This window comes from Herpailurus yagouaroundi, unplaced genomic scaffold (genome assembly GCF_014898765.1).
Source record: "Herpailurus yagouaroundi ecotype Mexico unplaced genomic scaffold, PumYag 185, whole genome shotgun sequence".
NCBI classification, from domain to species: domain Eukaryota; kingdom Metazoa; phylum Chordata; class Mammalia; order Carnivora; family Felidae; genus Herpailurus; species Herpailurus yagouaroundi.
The window spans coordinates 26418793-26446569 of record NW_024412416.1 but is presented as its reverse complement, the minus strand read 5'-3'; the positions used below and the strand labels follow the sequence as shown (position 1 = coordinate 26446569).

The window sequence follows — 27777 nt, the reverse complement described above, 5'->3', positions numbered from 1 at the left end:
TTTTGAATCACAGTTTTCCATAAAGAACCCATGCTCATTTCAAGATAAGATACAGGGAATCTAAGTTTAGGATTGAGAGAGTATTGAAAATGACAGTGACAAACAGATAATCATGCAAATCTTTGATGAAATGAACCTTTTGCCCACTTTAAAGGCATTACCTGAAAATTTGGCAAGTAAATTGCAATGATCAGAGTTATTCATATTCAAATTCATAGCCATGTCTACTCATGGCATTGATTGCCCCAGATATGCTAGTGTTGTAAAAAAGACATTAAGACTAATTTTTAAATATTTAAAACACTGTTTTCACTAGAGAACTATGGCATTTCCAATTTTCAAAAATACTTTTTTGATTTGAAGCTAGTTCTTACAATGGAAGCTAACGTTGATTGAAGACTTGATGTCACATCATAGTTTTGCTTTCTCCTTGAGGCAGACTTCTCCCAATGCAGTAACCATAATCACTTATGTCAGTCCTCTGGAAGGAGCAATCACATCAAGATATGTGGCTCCTGTCAATCAGTGCTTCTCCCACACCTCCCTTCCTTCCTCTGCCCATTCTTGCTCCCTGCATCTTTCTTCCTTATCACTTCCCCCCTTCTCTGCTTCTCTTTTTGAGGGGGAGGTGGGATAGAGAGGTCCCTGACAGGTCCATTCTATCAAAGGAATTTCTAAGATCACAGAGTTTTTATAAAGGAAGGGACAGACTTAAAGATAATGCTTTCAGTGCCAAAAAAGAACCCAAACAAAATAAAAACAAGCCCAAAAACTCTCTAAGGTGTTCTTAATAGATAGATAATCATTCAACCAGAGCAGAAAGCACAATTTTTCATTTTAGGTTATATTTTGGTTCTAAATCTACTTCCATCTGGAAGCAATCACATGGTGTTGTGAACTCAGAGTTAGAAACTATGAAAACTAAAATCTAGGCCTTTATTTTCTTCTAACATGTGATATGATTTAAGCCAGTGGATTAACATCTTTTGGTTTCAATATCCTTATTTGTAAAACAGATTTCTCATTTGCTGTACCTATTTCCCATAGCTTGTTTCATAGGAGACATAAACCACTTTGTAAGACATTCACATACAAATAGGTTAGAAGATTTACAACCTCTTTGTCAACCTTCAAAGGGTGGGGTGGTGTTTGCTAAACCATTTTAACTTTGATAGTACTCTAGAAGCATTTGAACCCCATTACTGTAAATTAGCATTTAGACCAACTTTAGCCAAAACCTGCCCTATATAGATCCATAGATTCCTGAGAAATACAGAAGTAATTCTGATTGCTGGCTTATTAGAATATTCTTTCTATTTATGGTAATGTCAAAAAAGATACATTTAAATACATATCCTCATTCTAAAAGTAGGGCACTGTAATTTATAATTATTTCCAAAAAATTTTATTTCTTACCTTGTTATCATTCTTCCCAAGGTGATTCTTTATTATGTCCTCACTAAAAATAACAAACACCAAAATATCTACAATATAAAATCAGTAAGCAGAAAACTAATGTGATCTTTTTCACTAAATATTAATCATTTTTAAGACTGAGCAGAATGTAAATGCAATAAGCTATCTTCAAACTGGAATTCACCCATCAGAGCTCCTAGGGTGCTCTGTAACAAAGGCTAGAACTTTTCAAGAAAATTACTGCAACTTGATATGGAACATATCCTTTTCCATTAGATGTTTAAAGTGTTTGTATGTATAGCCATTTAGACCTAACTTATAGTATATTTTTCTCCAAACTACAATGCAATGCTAAACTGTCAAGACTACAGAGGGGTGCCTGGGTGGCTCAGTTGACTAAGTGTCTGACTAAGGCTCAGGTCATGATCTCACAGTTTGTGAGTTCAAGCCCTGTGCTGGGTATTGACAGCTCGGAGCCTGGAGCCTGCTTCAGATTCTGTGTCTCCCCCTCTTTCTGCCCCTCCCATGCTCATGCTCTGTCTCTCTCTGTCTCTCAATAATGAATAAATGTTAAAAAAAAGAATTAAAAAAAAGACCATAGAGAAAGAATAACTAAACAATAGATAAAATAGAAGCTTCAGACTGAGCCTCAGGTTTGCCTTTTGTTATAGCAGATTCTATGCTGTGGTATAAAGAAAACCACATACATTATTCTACAAATATAGCACGATTTGTAATAGAGAAACACTTCCTGCTTGAAGATTTAATCGCACTTTTTTGTTGACCTTTACCTTTATATGTGTAATATCCTGAAATCAGGCAGAGATAGCGGAAAATGGACACCCATCTTTTTGAAGAATGATCTCTCATTCTACTCTGATAAAATATGATCAGTGACCTTGAATTCTATGAAAAACCTTTATGGGATGAATCCTTTGAGTTCTCAATGAATGGATGTTAGTGGCATTTACATGGTTATTCAAGATGAAAGGTGCTGCTAAATATCTGCCTGTGTGAGTGGCCATGGCCATGGCCATATCTATGTCTACCACAGTCAGGTAAATTGATATTAAAGAACTATGTACCTGGGCATCTGGGTGGTTCAGTCAGTTAAGCATCCAACTCTTGGTTTCGGCTCATGATTTTGTGGCTCATGAGTTCAAGCCCCACATCATTGAGCTCAATACTGAGAGTGCGGAGCCTGCTTGGAATTCTCTCTCTCTCTCCCCCTCTCTCTGCCCTCCCCTGCTTGCTCTCCTCCTCTCTCTTTCAAAATAAATAAACTTAAAAAAATTAACAACTATATACCATTATGTAGTCAATATAGGCAGGCATAATTTTGATACTGTTTGCTAACTATCATAAATAATCCCCTATTTTTAAATTTATTTTTTATTTAAAAATTTTTGTTAAGTTTTATGTTTGAGAGAAAGACAAAGCATGACCAGGGGAGGGGCCGAGAGAGAGGAAGACACAGAGTTTGACACAGGCTCCAGGCTCTGAGCAGTTAACACAGAGCCCGGCACAGGGCTCAAACCCATGAACCATGAGATCATGACCTGAGCTGAAGTCAGATGATTAACTGACTGAGCCACCCAGGTGCCCCAATAACCACCCCTTTTTTAAAGTTTACTTATTTATTTTGAAAGAGAAAGAGTGCAGAGGAGAGGCAGAAAGAAAGGGAGAGAAGGAATCCCAAGCAGGCTGTCCCAAGCAGTGCACTGTCACTGCAGAGCCCAACATGGGGCTCAAACTCACTAACTGCGAGATCATGACCAGAGCCAAAATCAAAAGTAGGATGCTTAACCAACTAAGTCACCCAGGGGCCCCATCATAACTCCCCTTTTATAATTCCAACTGAGTCATAGAGGAGGCAGCAAGTGTTCATTTTATACACGTTATTCTTGGATACTTCCTCCAACAGTAAGTAAATGGTCTAAATGCAGTACTTGGCATCACTGTTCACACACAGCAAAAGGAAGGAGAAAGAACTGAGCAGTTACCTTGTCCATAGCAACCACCCAGCTTGGGAACACTGTCAGGGAAGGTTCTATCAAGGAGAGACCCATGTGATGTATGTATGGGAAAAAACTTCTGGTTTTACCTATTTACCGTGTGGTTGAAATTGCTTTCTCTTTGGTACTCTACTCTAGAGACTTAGATTGAAACAGACATGAATCACCAAGAGTTTTTTTTTTTTTTTGCAAGGAATTTCATGATTGGTTTTTTTTATGTCATTTTTAGGCAATGAGCCCATCAAAATATGGATTTTTTTTTCAAACAATGACATTATCCACAAGATCAGTTCTTTTTTTATTTTTTAATGAACATTTAAGGTTCATATACAAAAGCTAACAGAGCAATTAGTCAGTCATGAAATAAGTACAAGGAAATAAAATGGAAAATAACTCAATTACAGTTTCTCACCACTGAAGCACTACACGCTGGCTGCAGCAAGAGGTGGTCAATGTTTCAGCCAGTGAATGCATGGGCCAAATGCCAAGACTGTCATCACATAACTTTTTGTTTTAACATTTCCTTTTATTTCACTGATCATTATTCAGTTGGATGGGGAGGTGGGGGTGGGGAGAAATGTTTCTTTTCCAAAATAAAGAAAAAAAAGATTTTTTTAAGCAGTTAAATTTTTCCCTGGGGAAATATTTTATCTGTTCATCTAGCATACCATATATTTCTGTTATTAAATTTATCTGCATAAATATTTGCCTAATCTATTTCTTAATGTAATATCATGCAGTACTTTCTAATTTCAGAACAGTAAGAATTATCAAAGGCAATTAGTTTTGTACATAAATGCCCACAGTTTCCTTTTTAATGAAAAATGTGCTCTTTGTGATCTATGTTTCTTCCAAGAGAGTTGGTCAAGTAATAATCATGGAGCATTTCCTAAAATATTTATTTGCTGGGAAAATTTGTATGAAATGACATTTGAAGTATAAAAAACATTGTTAGGTAACACTTGGAACAGTTAAAAATATACTTATCTTGTTTGTAAACTATCAGTGTAAGATACTGAGTATCTGAGTGTCAGAGCCATTGTCTCCTGTTTTTCTAGAAAGTTGTTTGCTTTGTTTATCAATGTGACATCTTTGAAACATCTGACATTATATATAGAAACATCAAGGCAATATTATTTGTACATATTATTAAACATGCAAAAATTTCCTGAAAGACAGTGCCCGAATATGGAGTCCCTCTGAGTTCAACCTCTCCTTGGTAACCATTCTGCTGGAAGTATGGCTCTCCTGGAGTTTGGGAGTGTGGTGAGTTATTTTGGAGGGGCAGCCCCTTTAATCACCGGTTCCCTATTCAAATATGTTGCCCAGTAAACTAAGTTGAAAGTGCCAAACAAGACTGGGAATACAATTCGGGACATTTTGTCAATCTTGCTGATGCTGTTGTAAGTCTTTTTGTTTTCAGAAGTTTTCTCTTCGGAAGGCTTTACTGAGGCTGAAGATGCATTTGAGGTCCCTGCCGGGGTCTGTTCCTTTGGGATGTTGGGGGGGGTGGGTCATCTTCCCAGTAGTATATGCATTTGTTGACTTACTTAGTATGAGTTCCCGCTCCTTCTTCTGCAAAATATATAATAAGACTGTAAGGGCATGCTATTTTCAGGCAATTGTCAAATCATTTCTGAAAGTTCTAAAGGTTTATCTCTCAAAAGAGAGATACAGAAACATCAGCTTAGCTCTAGGGGAGGGAAGTTCTCCACAGACTTCTAAGCCTACAACACCACATGGCCAGTCTTGAACATGAAATTCTAGAATGACAAAGTAATTCTAAATCAGAATAGTGGTTATCTTTGTTGAGGTGGAGACTATAAAGGGCTTTGTTGACTGGGAAGTGGCATAGTGAACTTTTTGGAGAACTGGTGATATTCTCTATCTCGACAGGGATTTGGCTTACACAGATGAACTCATTAAATGTATCCTTGGTATCTGTGCATTTTACACTATGCAAATTTTTCTTTGAAAGAATCAAATGGTAAACAAATATTGAACCCTTGTTAATGATATACATATATTTACATGTATATAAATATATTTAGTGGGAAATATAGTGTCCTTTAACATTTACTCTGGAATGCATAAGAGTATAAAGGCGGTTTGAGGATGAGTGAATGGATAGATAGATGAAAATTAGACAGTAATGACAGATTTTCATTGTGAAATTCTTTAAACATCACAAACATTTGTTTGCAAATGTATAAAATAAAATGCTGCAAAAAGCTGTTCCTTAATATAGTGCCATTAAATAAAATTTATTTGCGAAAACACAGGAAAGTAACTTAAAGGAAATATGTCAACCATTAAAACTATGAAAAAGATAACAAATAGGAAGGAAGCACATAGAGCAAGGAGTGAGAGGAAGTAAGTGAAAAGAGAGGAAGAATCAATATGGAACCAGATGCAGAGAGCATGGGGACATGGTGAGAGAGGCTACACCAGTCCTGGGCTACAGTAGGGACCCTCTGGCCTACTCTTCAGAAATACTACAGTTCTTTGATATATCAGTGATCATGTGCACACCCACACTGGTCTGCCAAAAGAAACTGATAAGCATAACTATGAATTTACTGCCTTGAATGGCTCCCAACTCTTGGTGTAGCCAAGAAAAGAACAGATGCTTTAGAAGATACTAATCTGTGTTGATAACATGTGTTTTACTTGGGGGAATGAGCAGTAGTACAGAATTCAGCACACTTACAATGGCTGTGGTATTCATTGAGATGTGTCCCAGTCCCCCTTCTAGGTCCACCTGCTGCTCAGCTGCAGACAGAGCAGCCAGGAGACAGCCTTCAGCTCCAAATCATTCAGGGCTGACTTCAACTTCTTCCTCTGCTGAATGTCACTTCCTCTCTGTTCTTTCATCTGTATTCATCCTTACAAACTACCTTGCACCCCAAACTCTTACCTGGCATTTGCCTCTGGAGATCCCAACATGTGACAATGGTGAACACAGTCTATTTTTCAAGCTCTATACTTCTAAGTAAAAGTCAATTTACGTGAGTAGGCTAACACTATGTTTAATAATTCATGTGCATTACCCATGTCTCATAGTATGACTTGCCCACCCGAATGTCTTTAGATGCCCTGATTCTTCAACTGCACAGAACCTTTCAGGCCTAAGTGGTGGGATTCTCCAGCACTACAGCCTTTGAAGGACAACATGAAGCACTGAAGTTCTACAAGACAGTGAGGCATGCTGCTTATTCTAAAAGATCAGTGCTAATCTAGGACTAGATAAACCATGTTAGCTTCATTCCTCCCTCTCCAAAGGTCTTGCCAGCCAGATCTATGGCAAGTAGTAATAACAGTGGGGCCAAGTGTGAAAGTGAAGGCTGACAAGGATGGTGAGCCTACCTGACAACATTTTAGGGCTCTCCATTCATTCCTTCCTCCTAGATTCAGAGATGTGTGCCTGAAGGCCTCAATTCATGCAATAAACTCCCATCTGCTCTCGTACTCATACTTGAGTATCTCCAGTCCACTGTCACATAGCCATCAAAACCCAGACCCTTAGCAATCATTTCACTTCAGGCAACACAGGGCTGGGCATTGGGAAGCCCTCTTTCCCAATTCCATTCATGCTCCTCCCCCAACAAACATCCTCCATAGCTCCTTTTGTCTTTACCATCAAGTCCAGAAGATTGGGTCAAAAATCTCTAGTTTGCCTCTACAAATGTTTTCCCAGGTCACCACCAATCCACTGTGGTCAGCTGACTCCTGTGCCCCCACTCCATCCCCAACCCCAAAAACATCCACTCCTAAGGTTGCTACTTGTCAGGGCCCTCCCTCCCATCCTATCTCCTTTGAGAGGGCCCAGCACAGACCCCACTTGGCCTTCCTCCAACCAGGCAAGCTGGACTTCAAAATGAGTTTTCCATGACTGGAATTCTGACATGGGAAAGGATACCTGGCCCTTGGAAGTGAGAAGAATCAGATGTGTCAGCTTAAGTCATAACTTCTGACTTTTACCGGAAAGAAAATAGTTGTGTTAAATGCAAAAAGCAAGCATGAGGCCACCGATGAAACACTGATGAGTGTCCTCAACAAAAAGAGACAGCCCTGGGTGGCTGTTCCTGGTTTGTAGCCCTGACTGGGTGGTCAGGCCAGACAATTCTAGTCTTCTATAATACTTTCCAGGACTTCCTTCATGCTGAATTTTCAAAGGACAGATTTTTATTTCAAGTCTACTTTGATAACTTTGATCTACTCTTCTTCAGAGCAAAGGTTTTGCTTATTTGTTTAATGCATGGTGTAATTAGCAGTTTATCAAATGCTGTTTCATTTTCTGCTCCATGTAGATTATTCTCACCTCCCCAAGGACATGGTTCAGCTTGGAATTCTGTGCAACCTTTTTTCTTCAAATATTCCTTAGATTTAGGCACAAATCACCTTCTAAATACCTGATAATTAATTGCTTTGAACAGAGTAATGCTTTCCACAATAACTGTGCATCATTAAGTGAACCAAATCATCTCTTCCTCAGGTAGCGTTTGCTGCTTCCAGTAAGCTGCATGCTCTCCACATGCCCTTAAAGCCACCCTGCAGAAGATCTACTGTATGGTGTAGTGGCAAAAGAGAGTGATAGAGAATATACAATTCAGAACCGGACAAGTAGTCACTGAACAGACAGAAGGTACGTTAGCAAAAATAGCAGACCTATGTGTAAACAGCTCAAGCCATTCACCTGACATCAGACCTTTTGCTTGATCGAAGCTAATGATTCAAAACAAAGTTGAAATGGGACCTGTTGTAAGTAAGACTTGGTAGAGACCCTCAACACAGGGAAGGAGTCCTTTTTTTGTTGGGGGTGGGTGGGAGATAGGGAGGAGAAACACTTGTCTTATATTTGATATTTTGTACCATAAATGTTTTCTCTGGAGGAAAGGGGGAAAATGTAGTCAGTACCTTGACCTTGGCTGCTTCTGAGGCTTTTTTGCCATCCCAGGCCCAGCCTCTCTTTGTGAAATAGTTGACGGTGGCAAACTCAATCAGCGCAGAGAATACGAAAGCATAGCACACAGCTATGAACCAGTCCATGGCTGTCGCATAAGCCACTTTGGGTAGAGAGTTCCGAGCACTGATGCTGAGGGTCGTCATGGTCAGCACCGTGGTCACCCCTGTGGTGGTTGGGGACGGTGTGGGAGGGGGTGGGTAGGGAGAATGGAAACAGGGATCAGCACTGGCCCCCAGACCCCAGTATAACACCCCTGACCATAACAGATGAAGACAGGAAAGGAACTAGTTACCTTTATCAGTGAACTAGTTATCTTTGCCAGACAGAACCTCCCTCTCTACAGTTTCATAACATTTAACACACTCATAGCATTTATTTGCTATTTTATTGCTTATTTTATTTACCTTATTAATTGGCTCCTTCCTCGAGAATACAAGCTGAGGAGGGTAGGGATTGGGTCCGATATATACACATACTCTGTGTCCCCATTGTCTTGAACCAAGCAAATAGCAAATAGCTCTTGTTCAACAAAGATGTGTTGAATAGGTAGTGTTCCTCTGTTCCATGGGGGCAATACCCAATGGAGAACAGGTAATGACATTCACATAGCATCTGGTGAAGTGTTTCACAAAAATTTGCTAGGCACCCTATGAATAGTGGACTCAAGGCAATCTGAAGAGACAAACCTGCTTTTACATGTATTAACCCAACTTGCAGACCTTGAGGAACTGAGAAGCTGAGTGCAGTAGAAGCACCATGTCTGAATCTGAGTCTCAGTACTTTCCTCCATCCAAGAGGGATCAATGTCCCCTAAAAGCCACTGTGCAGGGTGTCTGTGGCCAGTCTGCCTTGGCTTCTGTGGAAACATTGCAGTGATCATGCAGCAAGGCCAGATACGTGGAGGGGAACGTTCAGGACTGGCAGATTACAAGCCATCTATATAGCATCCACTAAGTGCCAGATTGATTTAAGCTACATTCTGGATGGGTGTAATTATCCCCATTCACAGGTGACATGTTTAAAGATTTAAAAATACTTAGCAATGTAACCCATTTCGCTAGCTGACAACTGAGAACCCATATTCAGACCAGGATCTGCAGGACCCTTAGAGCCCACACAACTTCCACATGCTCTGTGTCTTCCTCCTCACCACAGTTTTGTTTGCACAAGGGTGCACTTGTGTGCATAGGGTGTGGGCACAATGCACCTGCTATGGGTTGGATTGTGTTTGCCCAAAATTCATATGTTGAAGTCCTAACCTCCAGAACTTCAGAATGTAAACTAACTTGGAAATATAGCCTTTACAGAAATAATCAGGTTAAAATGAGATTGTTAAGGCAGGCCCTGATGCAACATGACAGGTGTCACAGACATGAACACAGGAAGAATACTGAGTAAAGACTGGAATTCTCTGTCACAAGCCAGGAAACTGCCAGAAACAAGGAGAGAGGCCTGAAATAGACCCTTCCCTCACAACCCTCAGAAGGAACAAGCTTTGCTGACCTGTTGATTTTGACTTGTAGCCTCCAGATCTGAGACAATTAATTTCTGTTGTTTAAGCCACTCAGGGCATGGTACTCTGTTATATAACCTTAGGAAACCAGTACAGCACCAAGTGCATAATGTCACTGGTGGTCACAGCAGCTTAGTTTTCATCCAATGTCATCCCTCAAAGGTATTTATATGTCCTTATTGAACATGGTACCATGTGTGTAATTAATAGAAATCCACTATTCTTAATAGAATAGAATCCACTTAATTCTTAATAGAATCAAGAGAAATCACTATTAATATTAATAAATTAAATATTAATTATTAAATAGTAGGCATCTTTGATTTTTCTTAGAAATCCACTTAATCATTGTACTTGGAAAGTGTTCTGGCATGACCTTTAACAGGCTTCTTGCAACTTCTTGGGTCCTTTAACACCCTAATGTGCATCTGGAATCTCCAAGAAGAAACAGATGCTAATATGCAACATTGTCCAAACTATTTTTTTTCTCAGCCACCTACTAATGTTCCCCTAAAGACCTGGAGCCATAAGTCAACCTCCACACCTCTCCGAAACATTCCTGAAGCTAGATGAAGCAGGGTAAGTGAAGCTGGCCATGTAGGTGGAGGTAAAGAGATAGCCTGACAGGAACACTCCTGGGCCACTCACTTAGAAACTCCCTGGGCTCTCAAGCTTCCCACAGAATTATGGTAGTGTTAACATAAAATGCTGGTCACGATTACCTTCTTTTCAAGGGAAAGTGCAACAGTAAGAGCTGAGGCATGAAGTATACCTTACAGTTTAGAAATATGTGAGCATCCATTACCGCAACTGACCTGCAAAACTACCTTTAGTATCACTACTGAAATGCGAGGAAGCAGAATTTCCAGGTAAGAGTCAAATGCTGAACTATGTCTGCTATGCTGAGGTACCTCCTGAACTAGATCTTGCTAAACCTCATTTATGTCTTAGGGATGTCAAATGATGTTATTCTGCTAAATGGTTATCCTATATGTGTATGTATGTGTACATGTATATATTTGTATATGTATGTTTATATATATATATGTGTATATAATATATATTTATTATTTATACATGAAAATATCCATATATTCATATCATAGACACCATATGATGGGATATATGATATATAGATATGTAATTTATTATTACCATACCACATATGGTATATTGAATGCCTGTTGGGAGTTAATTTTAAAGTGGTATCACGTTTCAAAGAAAACTGCTTGATAACGTAAAAAGCAGTACTTTAGGAGAAGTGTGAAAATACTGTAGCAAAATCTCACATAAGACAGATTGCTACCAGTTTCAAACCTAAAAAAAAAAAAAAAAAAAAAAAAAAAAGCCCTACCAGCAAAAGCTTTTCAAAATGGAAACAATGATCAAATAGACCAAGTGTCATTTCCTAAAACCTTGTTAGAGTGCAATCCTAAATCCTTATCCTTAACATTGAATTCTTTACTAATTGGTCTGTTTGTTTTCCAGGTCACAGAACAGACAGCACTAGTCATTCAGAGGCTGTTCTTTGGGGGTAGTTAGAAGCAGTCACAAAACACCAGTGTAGGCCTGGCTTGGGGACACTCACCAAACACTGTCCTGGCAGGGACTGATTCTCTGTTCAGCCAAAAGGACACTTGTGACAAGATCACGGTCATTATGCAGGGAAGGTAGGTCTGGATGACAAAGTACCCAATCTTCCGCTTCAGATGGAAATGAGCTGTCATGATTGTGTATTCACCTGAAAATAAACAAATTAACTCGGGCAACCACCTGTCCTACAGTCCTGCCTATGGTTCCTGCCCCTGAACCAGAGGCAGTCCAGAAGTCCCCTTCTTTCCACCTTCCCACTGGACAACTATTTGTTTGTATTGTTAGGATGAAGAAGATGAAAGAGGATGCATAGATTTCTTAGCCGTCATTCTGTAAGTCTTTTGAGCCCCAGCCTCTGAAGAGCCTTTCCTGCTGGATGTTTTTCCTGGGGAAAATCAGATTTGTGTGTTTTCCTAATCCCTGGTCACAATCTGTGCCACTCTCTGCCCACCCCCTCACTGCTACTGCCATCAGGATTTCAGGATTTAGCCTCTCCAGATATAACTCAGGACATCACAGAGCCCTGTTGCAGGTGGAGAATTGTTCTCCCTATTTCCCAGCCAGGGAAAGCTGGCAGGAGCTGGGGGAAAGCACTCCCCACAGGCTCTGCACTCCGTGACAGACCCAGGTGGAGGGTGAAGAACAGCAGTTTGAGGAGGCCACTGGTCTGGCAGCCCCTCCCTCCTGCCACCCACCAGGGGAGATCGGGGCATTTCCTTGGAGATGCCCCAGTGCCTTCTCTGGATCTGCCTGGCTGTGTGGGAGGCCAGAGGGGACCTCCCATTCATTGCTGAGAATGACGCTGCCCTGATGGTGAACTGGTAAGGAGCTGAGATGGGTTGTGGTTGGAGGGTATATAAATGGATGTCAACTGGAAAGTCTCTAATGCTAGATTCCTTTTTCTGAAAAAAATATAGTTAACATATGACGTTGTATTAGTTTCAGTTGTACCACATAGTGATTCGACAATTCTGTACATTACTTAATGCTCACCATGATAAGTGTAGTCACCATCATTCACCATATAACATAATAACAATTACTACTGTCTGTACTCTACGTTGTGCCTTTCATCTGTGTGACTGCTACCTGAATATACACCTCCCTAGGGAGATGGGGAGGCTGCTTTGAGGAGTGGAGGCAGAGTTAAGCTGATCTGAGGACAAGAGTGCTTTTGCTGAATTGCAAGGAGTAGATGGTGTGGCTGGGGAGCTGGATAGAACTGCAAAGTGGGGAGAAAGGGCTTGAGGCTGCCACCAATGCAGACCTGGGTGGGAGCCATCTGTTTGGGGGTGGGGGGAGGGTCTGCCAGAGACCAATGTGGAGCATCGGTACTTTGAGTCAGATAGCACAGATCTGCCATGTGCTATTGGAATCAAAGCCCAGAGCTCAGCATGGCCAGCTGTGGAGGTCCCTACGTGCCTTTTCTCTCAGCATGCCAGATGTCAGAGGCAGGGGGAACCATTAAGATCACATGTAGCAAAATCTGCCCCCTTCCAGAAAAAAAGACAAAATTCCTAGCAGTGTCTGCGACACACCGGCATTGGCAGGCCACATTTTCCCCATAGCTTGAAGGCAGATCAGAGCAGCAGAGAGGGACTGAGCAGGTTTTATCACACCAGAAGGAAACAGCGACAAAGAGAAGGAGGATGAGCTATGTTTAATAGCAAGAACTGAATCTTTATAATGATCCAATGTTGCCTCTTCTTAACACCCAAGAAGAGGGGAAATACCAGTCTATTTCTCTGCAGTAGGGTTTGATATTACTCTCTTACTTATAATGCTTTTATTGTTGTTCTTTTCATTCTTTTTTTTTTTTAATTTGAGTATAGTTGACACACAATATTACACTAGTTTAGGGCGTACAACATAATGATTTAACAGGTTTATATGTTATGCTGTGTTTACCACAAGTGTATCTACCATCTGTCCCAATACATCCCTATTACAATATTATAGTATCGTGGACAATATTCCTTATGCTGTGCCTTGTGTTTCTGTGACTTAGTCATTCCATAACTGGAAGCCTGTATCTTCCACTCTCCTTCACCCATTTTGCCCATCCGTTCACCCCCTCTTTCATTTGTTTTATTTTTGAGTTAAGGGTAGCAATATCAGATAATGTTTTAAAAAAGACCATATTTTTAGAATGGAGATAGAGGCAGAAACCCCGTTTACACATTTTTAAAGAACTGTATGAAACAACTCCAAACAGCAGCATCCTCCATCAGCATGGCATTTCTTTACCCCAGACATCTGCCATGCTACCTTTTCACTTGTTCCCATAAAATTAGGCCTGCTTCCTCTTCCTTTCTCTTTAACTAGGCATCCACATGGTGCCACCATCCTCACCATCCTGCCAGGCTCTCTCCCCTCTCCCCAGGATGCCCAGCACCAGGCTAATGGGTAGGCTCTAGGAGCCTGTATGTAGAGGAGGCATGCACTCAATGTCTATGAGCTTCCTGCCAGCCCTGAGGTTTGTATCATTTGGAGCTGACCGGGGTATCATTTGGAGCGCAGAACTCATCCCCGTGACAGGGCCCACTCCATCCCTGTTATACTTTTCTTCTCTGCCATATGGAGACTCTCTGGCACCCTGGGGTCTCCTCCCCTCCTGACTGCTGGGGCTGGGCCTCCTGTGGCCAGGAAGCAGCCAAGGATGCACCCCGCAGGTGCAGAACCTTGAACATATTCTGTTCCTTTGGAACACCTCACCCATTTTGAATCAGGTGAAGCCAGGCTTGCCCCTGTGGTACTCAGCCCAGCCCTATGTACATGAGAGTGAGAGCCTCTGCTTCTTTCTTGGTGAGGTCTCAGCTGTTTCTATTCCGCTTGGTTGTACTCCCCAAAATTCAACCCTTGGGAAATCTTCTTAGAAATTTTCAAAACCTCCTGGTAGGGGGAGCTGGTAAATAGGAGTACTTGTAGGAAGCTGTCTACCTTTCCTGAAAAGACTACTGCCTCTATGTCTCAATGCTGGGAGCAGGGACTGCATTATATAAGGAAGTCTATGTCACCTCCAGGCAGAGCCTACGATCACAGGGGCCTGCTCACATGAGGGCAAACACATCACAGATCAATGCCTCCCATGGCTCTTCATGCTGCTAGGCAGCCACTGCAGTTGGTGCCTCCGTGTGCAGCTGCAAGAACAGGGATCTGAATTGGAGGGCTCCCGTGGACAGCACCACACAACCACAGCTGTGCCCCAGCTTGCTAAGTAGAACTCAGGTGTTCCCTCCCCCCACCCCCAGCATGGTACAGGAACACTGAGCTCTCCCAGGGTGTGACATTCTATGTGCACTTGGTCTCACCTGTGCTGGTGCTGATGTTCTCAGTGCCTACTGTCTGCCCCATCAAGTGGTACTGGTTCAACCTGGAGCCATCTTCTGCCACCACCACTGACTTAGTGGTTCCATTAGTCCACACATAGACAACTTCGGAATTAGGATATGCATCTGTATTGGAGCGCAGAAGGTGGTATAAACATGGAATTATTTTCAGCCTGGCACAACCAACAATGTCTATAGAAGTAGCAAGAGAGATGGTTGGAAAGTTAAAGGACCTGAAGACTGCACAGGTGGTCAAACCAAGGCAGATGCCACCACTGTTCAGGTAGGGCCTTCTCATTTCTAGAGATCTGAGTGGTCAGCAATCAGTGCCTGTTTCCCAGTATGTATTTGCTCTTTAGGGTACGCTATCACATGGGCTGAGACTACAGTGCCGGGGGCTCTCCCAGCTCTGTGGTGTTGAGCGAGTAACTTATGGTCTGTGCCTCAGTTCTTCCATCTGTAAAATGGGATGGTTACAGTAGCTACTTCTTAGGGCTCCTGCTATCATGATACAAGCTCCATAATGACCAAATTCGTAGAGCACGTGGAGGAGCACCTGAGTGCATCAGCTATGATAAAGGTTCCACTTTGCAACTGGTACTTATTGTCTTGTCTGACACTGTCCTGGTGGGAGGGTGCCATGGTAGATATGACCTGCGTTGGTGTCATGCCTATGAATGTTACTTTATATGGCAAAGAGCACTGTGCAGATGGAGTTAAGGCTATGGGCCTTTAAATCAGAAGATTATCCTGGATTAACCCAGTGCACCCAATATAATCACTTGAGCCCTTAAAAACAGAGAACTTTCTCCAGCTGGAGCCAGTCAGAAATCCGTCTCAGAGATTTGAAGCATGAAGAAAGTACTTGGCTGTCATTGTTGGCTTTGAAGATGGAGGAAGGGGCCATGGCAAGTGGGCAGGTTCTAGAGGGTAAGAATGACCCCCCAGGTGACAGCAAGCAGGAAACAGGGACTTCCAGCCTACAGCCATGCAGAACTGAATCCTGCCAACAACCTGAATGAAGCTGGAAGTAGCCCTGCTACTGTCAGCCCTATTGACACTATAATTCTAGCCTGTGGGACCCAGCACAGAGACATCAGGCAAACACACTATATTCTGACCTATGAAACTATAAGACAATAAAGGTGGTTTTTCTTTTTTCTTTTTTTCCAACTTTATTAAGATATAATTGACATGTAGCATTGTTTAAATTTAAAATATACATTGTAATAACTTGATAGATGTATAAATTGTACAATGATTACCACAGTAAGGTTAGTTACATATTGATTTAAACTGCCAACTTTGTAATAACCTGTCATGCAGCAATAGAAAACTAGAACAGTTAGATGGAGAACAGAGGCTCTCTCCCAGAGGAGGGAGAAAAATACACATAAAACATACAACAGGTGAGTAATTGCTATGGAGAGCTACAAGCTATGAAGAGGGAAGAGGTACAATTTTAAGTAAGCTTCTCTAGGAAGACCTCACTTAGGAGACCCAAGAGATGTTCAGGAGCTGGCCACAAGGCTGTTAGGAGGAAGAGCATCCCAGGAATGGATGCTATAAAGGTCCTGAGGCAGGAGCATGCCTGCAATACCTGAGGAGAAGCCAGGCAGGCAGTGTGGCTGGACAGGGAAGAGGGCAGAGGGAAGAGGAAAACATCAGATAAAACAGTGTCTCGAGGATATTTTATAGCTTTTGCTGTGAGCTAATCAGAAGACATGGAGGTAGGGATGGGGGATTAAGCAAATAGGTGACATATTATAACTTATGCTTTAAAATGATCTGTCTGGTTGAGATGGAAGAATAGAATGTCGGTGAGAACCAGACAGAAATGGGAGACTGCCTAAGGTAACATTAAAATAATCCAGGTGAAAGGGCGCCTGGGTGGTTCAGTCAGTTAAGAGTCCAACTCTTAATTTAGGCTCAAGTCATGATCTCATGGTTCATGAGATCGAGCCCCACATCAGGCTCTGTGCTGACAGCACTGAGCCTGCTTCAGATCCTCTGTGTTGTTCTCTCTCTCTGGCCCTCCCCTCTCTCTTTCAAAAATAAATAAACATTAAAAAAAATCCAGGTGGAATACGACAGTGGTGGGCAATGGCAAAAAGAGGAGAAATTAGGGATACATGTTAAAGGGAAGATTTGTCCAGTTGCTAATGAATCATGTAACCTGTGACAGGAAGAAGGTGGCCAGGCTGGACATCTGGACAGTTCATTTGCACTTAGGATGGCAAAGATTCTGGAAGGACCTGGCTTCTGGTGAAATAGCAGCAGTGCAGGTGCAATGTATCAGAAATGATACCTACAAGGGGTTTACTTGGGGATCCTGAGGGAGCAGCTGGCTATATAAGTTAGTTCATGGGAATGGTACCGAGTGAACATGGGATCTCTCCAGCTGCTAGCATATAGATGTCAACTGAAGCCTGGGCTGATGAGATCACCTGAGTAGTGTTGGTGGATAAAAAAGGGTGGTAAATGACTTCCTAGCATGCTGCAGCGTGCAGAATATGAGAAGGTGAGGGGGAAACAGCAAAGCCACCGGAGCAGCAGGCACTGTGGTGGGAAGGCACAGGGAATGTGCTGTCCGGGAGACCTGTGTCACAGACTTCAGATGATGGATCAGGAGTGGTCACAGGACCTAGCAGGATCTGGCCACCATGGCAAAAGCAGTTACATAAGAGCAGCTGGCTTTGAAGAACTGACAGGCTCATTTGTTCCAGTTGTCTCTTGAGGCCCCTGAAGGTAAGCCAGCATACCTGTCCCATGATCAGGCCCATGAATCTGAATAGATGCCACATCCAACCACTTTGACACCTTTTGAACAAAGAGGTCTGCTTTGCTCCCAGCTGCTTAAGCAGAGCATGACCCTCAAGCACGTTTGAAAGGAACCACGTACCCATAGAGATGAGAAATCTGTAGATGTCTCAGGAGATGAGGGATGAACTGCAGAGGTCTGATGACACTGCTGGCAGGGGAGCCATCCCTCAGTATGACAGCATGCTCTGCGACTCTACTCCAAGCTGAGTAAGCCCACTGCACTGTGAAGGATCCCCTGGAGCAGCAATTCTATTAGATCAGGCCAACAAAACTATGCATTTGAATCACAGATCTTAACAGGTAGAAGTCAGAAGAATGGGCTCTGGAATGATCAAGAGTTCTACTAAAAAGCGTAGAAGTTTCTTTGCTAATGCACATCACTACCTTTATTCTTATTTATGTGCAAAAGAGTATCCATACAGTTGAAAAATAATGAAATCAGCATGTATGTTGCACTCAGCATAATACAGAGGAAAACAGAAGAAGCTTCACGACTCCCTGTGCCTGACACACTGAAAACTCACATCCTCCCTACAAACTGATATTCTGAATTTTATGATAACCATTGCACTGTTTGCTTTGTAGTTTTACTTCCTGGACAGAAGCAGAAGTCACTAAACAAAGTTGGTTTTTGTTTTGTTTTGTTTTGTTTTGTTTTGTTTTGTTTTGTTTTTGGGCTTTGCCTATGTCTTCTTTGTGAAATCTGTTCATGTTTTGACTCATATTTCCTTTACATATTCTGACACTTTTCGTTCTATGTATTGCAAATATCTTCAAATTTTTGGCTATTTCACTGTGTTCTTTTTTTTAATTTTTTGATAAAATTAATGTTTGTCAAATTTATCAGTCTTTTCATTTTTCTGCATCTTATTTCAGAGGCCCTTGCTGTTCTGAGGTCACACTATATTACATGTGCATCATCAAAGTTTTAACACATTGTCTTTCACCATTTGGGCCTTACTAGAAGCTGACTTCTGTATATATTTTCCACACAGAAGTATCCAATGGCATTTTCTCCATGTGATTTTCTGTGTTGCCACCAAAATTATTAAGCCGTCTCTCCCAGCCACTCACTTTCAGGGTTTGCTCTCCAAGTAAGGTTTCTGTCATGCACTGGTTTTCTCTTTGCTGGGTCCTCTGCTAAGCTCTCTTTTCCTGTCCTGCTTTAGAAGACCCCAATAACTGGAAGGGTAACATACCCCTCCTTTCTTCTTCAGGGGCCCCTGCTTATTCCTCTGCTCACCCATATACATGTTGGAATTGGCTTAGGCTTCCATAAAAATACTCTGATGAGATTTATACTGGAACTGAACTGGATGTATATATTATAGACTGGGAAGACATGACATCTTTTGGTATTGTATTTTTTTTTTTAAATTATGGACATGATGTGTCTCTCCATGTATTTAGGTCTTTGTAGTGAAAGTGCTTGACAAGTTGTTGTTGTTGTTTTTTAATTGTAAGGCAAGCACCTGATGTTAAGCTTTTGATTGCTGAGGCATCTACTTCATGGCAGCCTTCTAGAACGTACTGCTAGCTACACAACTAAGTAAAGAGCCAGGCCACCCCACCCATGATATTCCCCTTTTAGAAAGCCCAGTGTGACCTAGATAGCTGACCACTTGAGTCACCCCACTTTTCCCTTCCTGTGCCCTAATTCTTGCTCTTATGGTTTAAATTTGACAATAAAGAATGAACTTGCCAAACCCTAGGCACCCCAACCTAGACCCAAATAAAGGAAAACTCTGGTTCTGTGCTCCCTCTTTCCCTCTCTCTACCTGTGACCTTGCCATATGCCCCCAGGTGTGCTGTGTACCTTCTAGGACTTGTGAGTAATAAATGTTTTTTCAAAGTTCCCTGATGACTATTGCTGAGATTAATCTTGCAATCATAATGAGAACCACAAGAGTTGGTCCCACTACAGCACTGGCTCCACTAAGAGAAATGTCTGTAGGGTTTCACTATGAGTAATATGGCCAGGAAAGTGCCCAGGCATCCTAGGTGATAGCATCACTATTGATAGGCTGAGGCCTACCCAAAAGTTTTCTATATTGAAATATTTTTAATAAGTTTGTATCATTCTCTATCTTTTTAAAAAATTTTATTTATTTTGAGAGAAGGAGAGAGAGAGAGCACATGCATACATGCACAGGGGAGGGATAGAGAGAGAGAGAAAAAGCAGACTCCGTGCTATCGGGCAGAGCCCAACACAGAGCTCAAACTCATGAACCCATCCAGTCATGACCTGAGCCAAAATCAAGAGTTGGATGCTTAACTGACTGAGTCACACAGGCACCCCTCATTCTCTATCTTTTTGCTCGATGTCTCCCCCTAGATGTGTGATACTCAATATTCTTTTTCAGTAACCAGTGTACTCTGTCCTTGAGCAAAGGGCAAGTGATAAGCCAACTTACCAGAAAGTTGCTAAGCAAGGGTGGGGTCAGAACCATTAAAATGAGTGATGACTCTGAGATTTATCTGCATACTAATGATTTGAAATGGAAGTAAATAGAGTAGACTCCATTATAACAGTTAATGAAATATCATGGACTTCATAGACTTCACTCACATTGCAGGTAAATGTTGAGTGGTATCCTTGCCTTTTTTTTTTAAATTAACATACCTTCATTTTCAAGTTTTAGGTAATATATAACTATATTTTTCACATTAAAGCTTCCCTGACACAAGTACATACTGTTGTAATTCCCCTTCTCTCCTGGGGAGATGGGTGGCTCTCTCTCTGGAGAGATGAATGTGGGGGCTGATGATGCCTCTACCTTGGCAAGCTGCTTTCCAAATGTCTGGTCATAGGCATCACTGGGCATGTGCTAATAAGACTGTGAGGGCTCCCTGCATTCTACATAAATGACAGTGAGATTTCTATCTCCCTCCTACTTTGTAAATGTTATAGGACCCTAACTATTAAAGAGCTGTGGCACTCAGACATGGACTTAAGCAGTGCAGCCCTGCTGGATTCTGGTCAAGGCTGTGAGTGTGGAGCAGACAGTAGATGGTATGAGACTATATCTCCTGGCTTCTTACTGTCCCCAGACTGGCTCAGGAAGCTTCTGTTTCTATCGTCTTATACACCTGCTGTGTATCTTTTTCTCAGTTCATCCACCTCACAATGGGGAGAGCTGCTGCCTGTGAAGCTGGCCTCCCTCTGACTACAACTCTAGTGAGAAGTGCTACAGATGTCCCATTAACAACTCTTCATTCCATTTCCCAATCCATAGGGGAGATGTAAGTCTGACCTCTGGTCAAGAGAAGGGGACCCCCGCAACCCTTGGGAAATGTGAGTAGATCAGAAAATGTTAATCCTAAAGCTCAATAAGGGAACTCAAATCTCAAGGCAATAGGTTGGAGTGACCAGGGTCAGTTCTGAGAGTTAGGAACATCTGGGAACACAGACGTGTCTAAAAAGAGTACAGAACACAGGAAACAATGTTTCCCCCATGGAGCTGCTTACTTGGTGCCAAATCTGCTCAAGAAAGAAGGGAAAGGAGGTGAAGAGCATATAAGAGGCAGGAGAGAGAGGACATCAGGACACATGGAGCATTCTGAAAAGTGGTAGAGGTCTAGAGGTGCAAGTGCCCTTTCTGGTGGCCTGGAGTTAAGTCACAGATAGGAGTCCTGGGGTGGTGGAGGAGGCACTGAGGTGGGTGTGAAGACTGGTACAGGCCTGTGGAAGGCGCAGACCCCACCCCATCTGCTCTCTTGACTGCAGTGCTGGGAATTACTTTCTACAGTGGTATTGGAGATGGCACACAGTTGCAGATGGCTCTCCTTGAGCTCTGAGACTAAGTGGCATGTTGAGCAGGGAAGCACGTCTATGCTGCAGGGATCACTGGCTGGGCACAAGGCTAACTCTGATACATGCAGGCTTGTTGGGCATATAATGTCTCAGCCTCTCTCCATTTTTCGTGAGTGTGTGTGTGTGTGTGTGTATAATAATATTTATAATAAAGACCCAATAAAATAATAATTGTTAACTATATAAAAGTTACTTGAAATCACAAAGTGATATATGAGTGTATCTTATAAGGCTAACTAATAATTCATAACATCTTGCTTTTCAAACTGTTAGTATTAAATAGCCTATTGATATTGATAATGTTAATATCATTAATAATAACAACAAGAGCCAGTGTGGCCTCTGTCATTTCAGTTCAGTATTGCTAAGTTCTTCTCTCTTCATCAGATTAAAGGTGAGAATAAATGACACTCATGTGTATTTCACCCTGGGTATTTAGCACTAAATTATTCTCTTTGTGTTAGCTGCATGGCATTCCATCTTTTAGCCACGCATAACAGTAAATGAGGCAATCAGGTTTGTTGTGCTATCATTTGTTACGAGTTAGAGCTCTAGAAACATAATACTCGCCTCCTGTCAACCATATATCAGCACAGCAAGGCAGGAAGGTTTTAAATACTTTCACTCTTAACTGACTTGGGAATTCATCACTGCTTTCTGAGTGGCTCCTTTTCCTGGGTTGACACTTTCTGTTTATCCAGGTCTAGCTTTGCAAATCCTGATTAGAAGGTAGAGATGTCACTTTTAACCCTTATTTATAAGGACTTTCAAAAGCAATGAGTGTTTGCTAAACTATGAAAGAAATATAGCAGTGTGACTCTGAACTTCAACAGCCAATATATGCTCTAAACCTCTATTTCCGCATCTGTAAGTTAGGGAAAATAACTCCCATATCCTAGGGCCACTGTGAGGGCAAAGTATGTTCATCAATGTTAGACATTTAGCATATTCCTAACACAGTAGGTTGCTTAATAAATATTAGGAACATACCCATATATTGGGAAGAATTTTGGTTTGTGTCAGATCCAAACTTCAAACTTTGAAAAGATCTTCAAACCTAAATTGACTTTTTAACTGTCAGTCAAAGCAAACCCAATGTGTGAAGACTATTGGTTAGCCTCATCTGATAGGTTGCATGGACACTTGGGAACCCAGGAACTGCCAATAACAAGACAGGAAATCCATTTTACCTTGTGCATTCATTGCCTATGATGTTAGAAGAAATGCAGATTAGTATGTACCCAATGAGCCGAATTTTGGTAATTTGAAAACACAGAATTTAAGTTCTCTGACAGCCATGTCCTCAGCCCTCCTCTCTCTTCTGAAATGGAAGGTGGCAATGAGCAGAATAACTGCCTAAGGAGACCTCACTAACCATCACTTGTACGACCTTCTGCAGGGTCCTCAACCTCCTTGAGCCTCAGTATTCTGTGCTGAAATCCAAGTCAACAGTTGACCCATCAATTGCATAATTTATATTACAAACTTCATAAGCTTTAAATGTATATAGATACATTATATCTAATGGCCTACTAGATACCAATATCTCTGCTTTGAATTCAGTAGGTAAAAGTTACCTATGCCTTTTTCCTTGCCTAGAATCAATTGAGACATAAGGGTAGCTATCTGCAGATGGAGATGAGCAGATAACATTTCTGCCCTGTAACCAAAGAAATTACAGTGGATGGTTGAGGGTTGCTAATCAAATGGCCCATAACCACTCCACAATCCAGTCTGTAAAATTATGTATGGTCACTGCTGCCTGGTCTAACAGAAAGAGTCAAAAAGACTACACTGTCTGTGTCCATGGACTTAAATGGGAACCAATCAGGAAAGAAGGACTAAGGCCGGTCACCACCCAGCAGAAAAGACCCTCCCCTTGTGAAAAGGAGTGAGAAGCAGAGCAAAAGCCTAGAAGTAACATTAGGAAGAAATCCCTTCATGTAATTTCCCACCACTTCATAAACCAATCAGCTTTTTTAACTGAAACCAGCAGTTCCTTCCAATCACTTTCAATTTCCTTAGGGAAAATACATTTCCAAAGTCACATAGTCTTAAAATCATGATGCCACCCTTGACTCATGTCCCCCTTTGATCCTGGATCACATCTGGCCAACACCCTTGTCACATCTGGTCACCACGCTGTTCTCAACTCTCAGTGTCTCTAGTGCTTCAGGGCAATTCCTAGCTCTTGGTGTCACCTACCTAGTACTGAGCCCAGCACATCCTCCCCTTGCTCCACAAACCTCTCCCACTCTGCCTACTGCTTTCACACTTTCATATTTGAATGGTTATGCCATCCTGTCATTTGCCCAAAAGAGGTGTTCATCACCTCTACTAAGTGACCCCCAGTCATTTGTGCTTTGTCCTTATTTCTGTTACCCTCCTATTCAAATCCTTCCAGGTTCAGTTTAAAATATCATCCCCATAAAAAAATATATAAATAAAAATAAAATAAAATATCATCCCCATGATGAGTTTCCCCATCTGAATTCCAAGTGGCTTTCAGCTGTACAGGGGTATTTAACCTTATTATGTAACGTGTCCATTAACTCCTTGGGAGCAGAACTTATGCTTCTGTGATTCTCACTGCATCTAGCATGAGAACACACCCAGTGTAGCTGTTAAATAGTAATCACAGTTAACTAGTGCATCTAAGACACAACACAGACAGAACTTCAATGTGTTTCTCACACCTCACAGACTAAAATGCAGATTAGACACTTTGAAACCTGTGTTCTAGATCACCTACACTCATGCTGAGTTGCTGGGCATGATGAATGCAGTTAACAGTGTCATAATTCCACATGTTTGAATGAACTAATAGCTTACTACAGTGAGATTTACCCTAATTTTGTGAAATTCTCTCCACTGGATGTTTACCAAACAGGCATCCGCATCTAATTTAGCATATATTTTCATGAATCCAGATGTTGTTTCATGACTTAATTTACTATTTAATGTATCATTCTACAAATAAAATAAACAAAAAATAAACTTTTTTTTAATTCCTAAAAAAATCTTGATTTAAGCACTTGCTTCCAAATATAAGCCATGCCATTATCTTTAAGGAGTTTCTTTGTGGACTAGGAAAGATCCCTTTGTAAACTAGGGCTAATTTCAACATTTGTTTGAATTCTTGAGAGTAGAGATAGCAATAACAGAAATGTCTGTTAATTCAGTCCTGCATTAGAGAAGCCAGAGCATGTGGCTCATTAGAATAATGACACCTATTTGCATTCCTTTGTCTCCTAATAGCAGAGAACTGTTGGATTGGGTAATTTGAAACTCATTATACTATCACATTTAGCCTCTGCACTGTGCTCAGATGCCCATGGAATGAGGGAACTACTTGGCCAAGCAGCTATTTTTAGTAAATCAAAAAGATGAAAGACAAGTAAGAGACACACTTAATTAAATAACATTTCTTCTGCTAAAATTATTATATCCTGAGCTGAAACCATATAAGCTGAGGAAAGGTAAAGTTTGTGCAGTTTTTCATTTCTTGGGCAACTGTATATAAACATGATGTATGAAGAAAATCCTTTAAATCACTTTGAATCTGATAGCAATGATATTAAAATTTTTTTAACGTTTATTCATTTTTGAGACAGGGAGAGACAGAGCATGAATGGGGGAGGGTCAGAGAGAGAGGGAGACACAGAATCTGAAACAGGCTCCAGGCTCTGAGCTATCAGCACAGAGCCCAATGCAGGGCTCGAACTCAACGGACCCCGAGATCATGACCTGAGCTGAAGTCGGACACTTAACCGACTGAGCCACCCAGGTGCCCCTGATAGCAATGATATTAATAGCAGATATACAGAAACAATCAACATCTAAATCAAACCAATCTTCAAAATACCAGGCAGATAAAAAAAATAAATTTATCATGAGAGTTCAAAATCTCAAGAATATTTATATTTGTTTGGGGCTCTCTACTGAGTTCAAAATACACACACACACACACACACACACACAAACTGAGCCCATTTGGTATCACTGATTATAGAAGTGATGAGATCCTATCAGATGTGTATTTTATCACTGAATGTAATAAATGACTTAACTATAGTTGGTTGACTGTTGAATACGAGATATTTTAGTGAAGAATGATTTAGAGGGTCACATATTTTCTTTAACCAAAATTTGCTCTTGTGCTGCCTATCCTGTAAACCATTGTCATTATATCCCATTAACTTGATCTTATTTAATTAATGATGAAAAAAATGACAATTTCACTTTTAGTGTTTTGCCTTTGATCAAATAAAGAGCATAATTTTCACATGCAAAGAGGGGTCTAATTTTACATTATACAACTCATTTTCCTTTTGGGGACATGAACAATTTATTTTCCTTCAGGGACATGAATCAGTGATTCCCAAATAAGATGCCTCAGGATCTTTTGAAGGTTTCGTCTCAAGCACTGATGTGCACAGCCTCCACATGGCAACATATTATTTAAATAAATCCTGGTGAAAGTCGCTTTCCATTATGCTGCTTCTCCCAAATAAATGTGTGTTGAATCTCTCCTTGGCATTTAAAGGTCATAGTTTGAAAAAAAAAATTTCCATCCAACCCAACTTTTGGCTCATCACACACATACACCTTTCCTAATTCCAAAAACCTGTTTGAAATGATAGAAGTAATACAAAAGGAAACCCCTGGAATCAAACAAACTTCCCCTGCCAGTAACAGCAAAGTGATTGTTAATAGTTGTTACTATTAACACCATGTAAAAGAGAACTCCCTGAAGCACACTGGAGAGTGAACAAATAGAGGAAAAGACTGGAGGGAGTTGGCTCAGAGGAAAGGAATGCCTTTCTACTTAAAAAGCTTTGAGTCAGAGCTCTGAAGTGGCTAAAGCTTGGATGGATTCCTTTGGTCTTCCTGGCTCGAAGAACCAAAGGAAAAGTAGACTATCAGAATAGCACATCTGAAAAATGACGTGTAAAATCCTAGAAAGGAAAGAGCCACAGAGAAGAAATCACAAATTTGATGTAATGGATGTATGTAAATTCTACCCAGATATGTATACTTACCCTGAATTATACATACATGGAGCATAATCCTACCAGCCCAACTAAGGTAGAAGAACCATCTGACATTTCATCTGTTGCCTACTATAGGAAAGACAGTGTTTGGAGTTTTCCTTTGGCCAAGTTAATTAACTAAAAAAGAAAAAAAAATGACACTCTAAATTTAACAGAATCCAGTCTCTGCAATACAACACTGAGATAGCCAGGAAAGAATTAAAAATATATATTAAATGTAAAAGAAACACAAAAAAGTGACCCAGACTCAAGAGAAAATACAATCAATATGGAATGCTCCTAAGAGGATTCAGATCCTGGATTTAGCATATAAGGATTTTAAAGCAGATTAAATGGCTATGCTTAAGAGTGTAAAGGAAAAAAATGTAATGGTTTGTAATGAAAAAATGTAATGAAAAACTAAGAGTAAGTCTTAGCAGAGGCATTGAAATTATTTTAAAGAAACATATACAAACTCTAAAACTGACAAATACACTAAATAAAAATTTTTTGTATGAATTTAGTCACAGATTGAAATGACATAAGTCAGTAAACTTGAAGACAGAGTGATAAAAATTATCCAATATAAAGAATAAAGAGGGGTGCCTGGGTGGCTCAGTCGGTTAAGCATCCAACTCTTTTTTTTAATATTTATTTTTCAGAGGTGGGGGAGGGGCAGAGAGAGAGACAGAGAAAAAGAATCCAAAGCAGGCTCCAGGCTCCGAGCTGTCAGCACAGAGCCAAGGCAGGGCTCAAACTCATGAGCCCTGAGATCAGGAACTAAGCCAAAGTCAGACATTTAACCCACTGAGTCACCCAGGTTCCCCAAGTGTTCCACTCTTGATTTTGACTATGCTGTCAGCACAGAGCCTGCTTGGGATTCTTCCTCTCCTCCTACACTGCTTGTGCTCTCTACCTCAAAATAAATAAATAAATAAATAAATAAATAAATAAATAAATAAACAAACATTAAAAATTAATTAGATTAGACTCCAGATGGAAAAAGAAGGATGGGAGAGAAAAATATTAGAAGAGATAATGGCCAAAATTCCTCAAATTTGGTGAAAGACAAATTTAGAAATTCAAGAAGTTCAGTGAACCCTAGGAAATATAAATAATAATAAAAATACATGCAAGGGGACTTCTGCTTCCAGGAGAATGGAGATGTGTTTTCCCCTATTCCTCTCACTAAATATAACTAGAAAATCTGGATATGACATAAAATATAGGAAAAATCTGAAAGGTAGAAAGAATAAGGCAGACAGGTCTTGGGAT

General features: G+C 40.9%; 1 protein-coding gene across 1 annotated transcript in view; it reads right to left on the bottom strand.

The window, feature by feature from the left end:
- Positions 1–3716: 3716 nt before the first annotated feature.
- GABRA5 (gamma-aminobutyric acid type A receptor subunit alpha5) overlaps positions 3717–27777 on the bottom strand; it is an 82483-nt gene continuing 58422 nt past the window's right edge. Inside the window, 5 exon segments of the mRNA XM_040493885.1 lie at positions 3717–4939; positions 4941–5006; positions 8349–8560; positions 11499–11651; positions 14815–14958. Of these exon segments, the coding sequence (XP_040349819.1) occupies positions 4703–4939; positions 4941–5006; positions 8349–8560; positions 11499–11651; positions 14815–14958 (812 nt within the window). The 3' untranslated portion in view covers positions 3717–4702.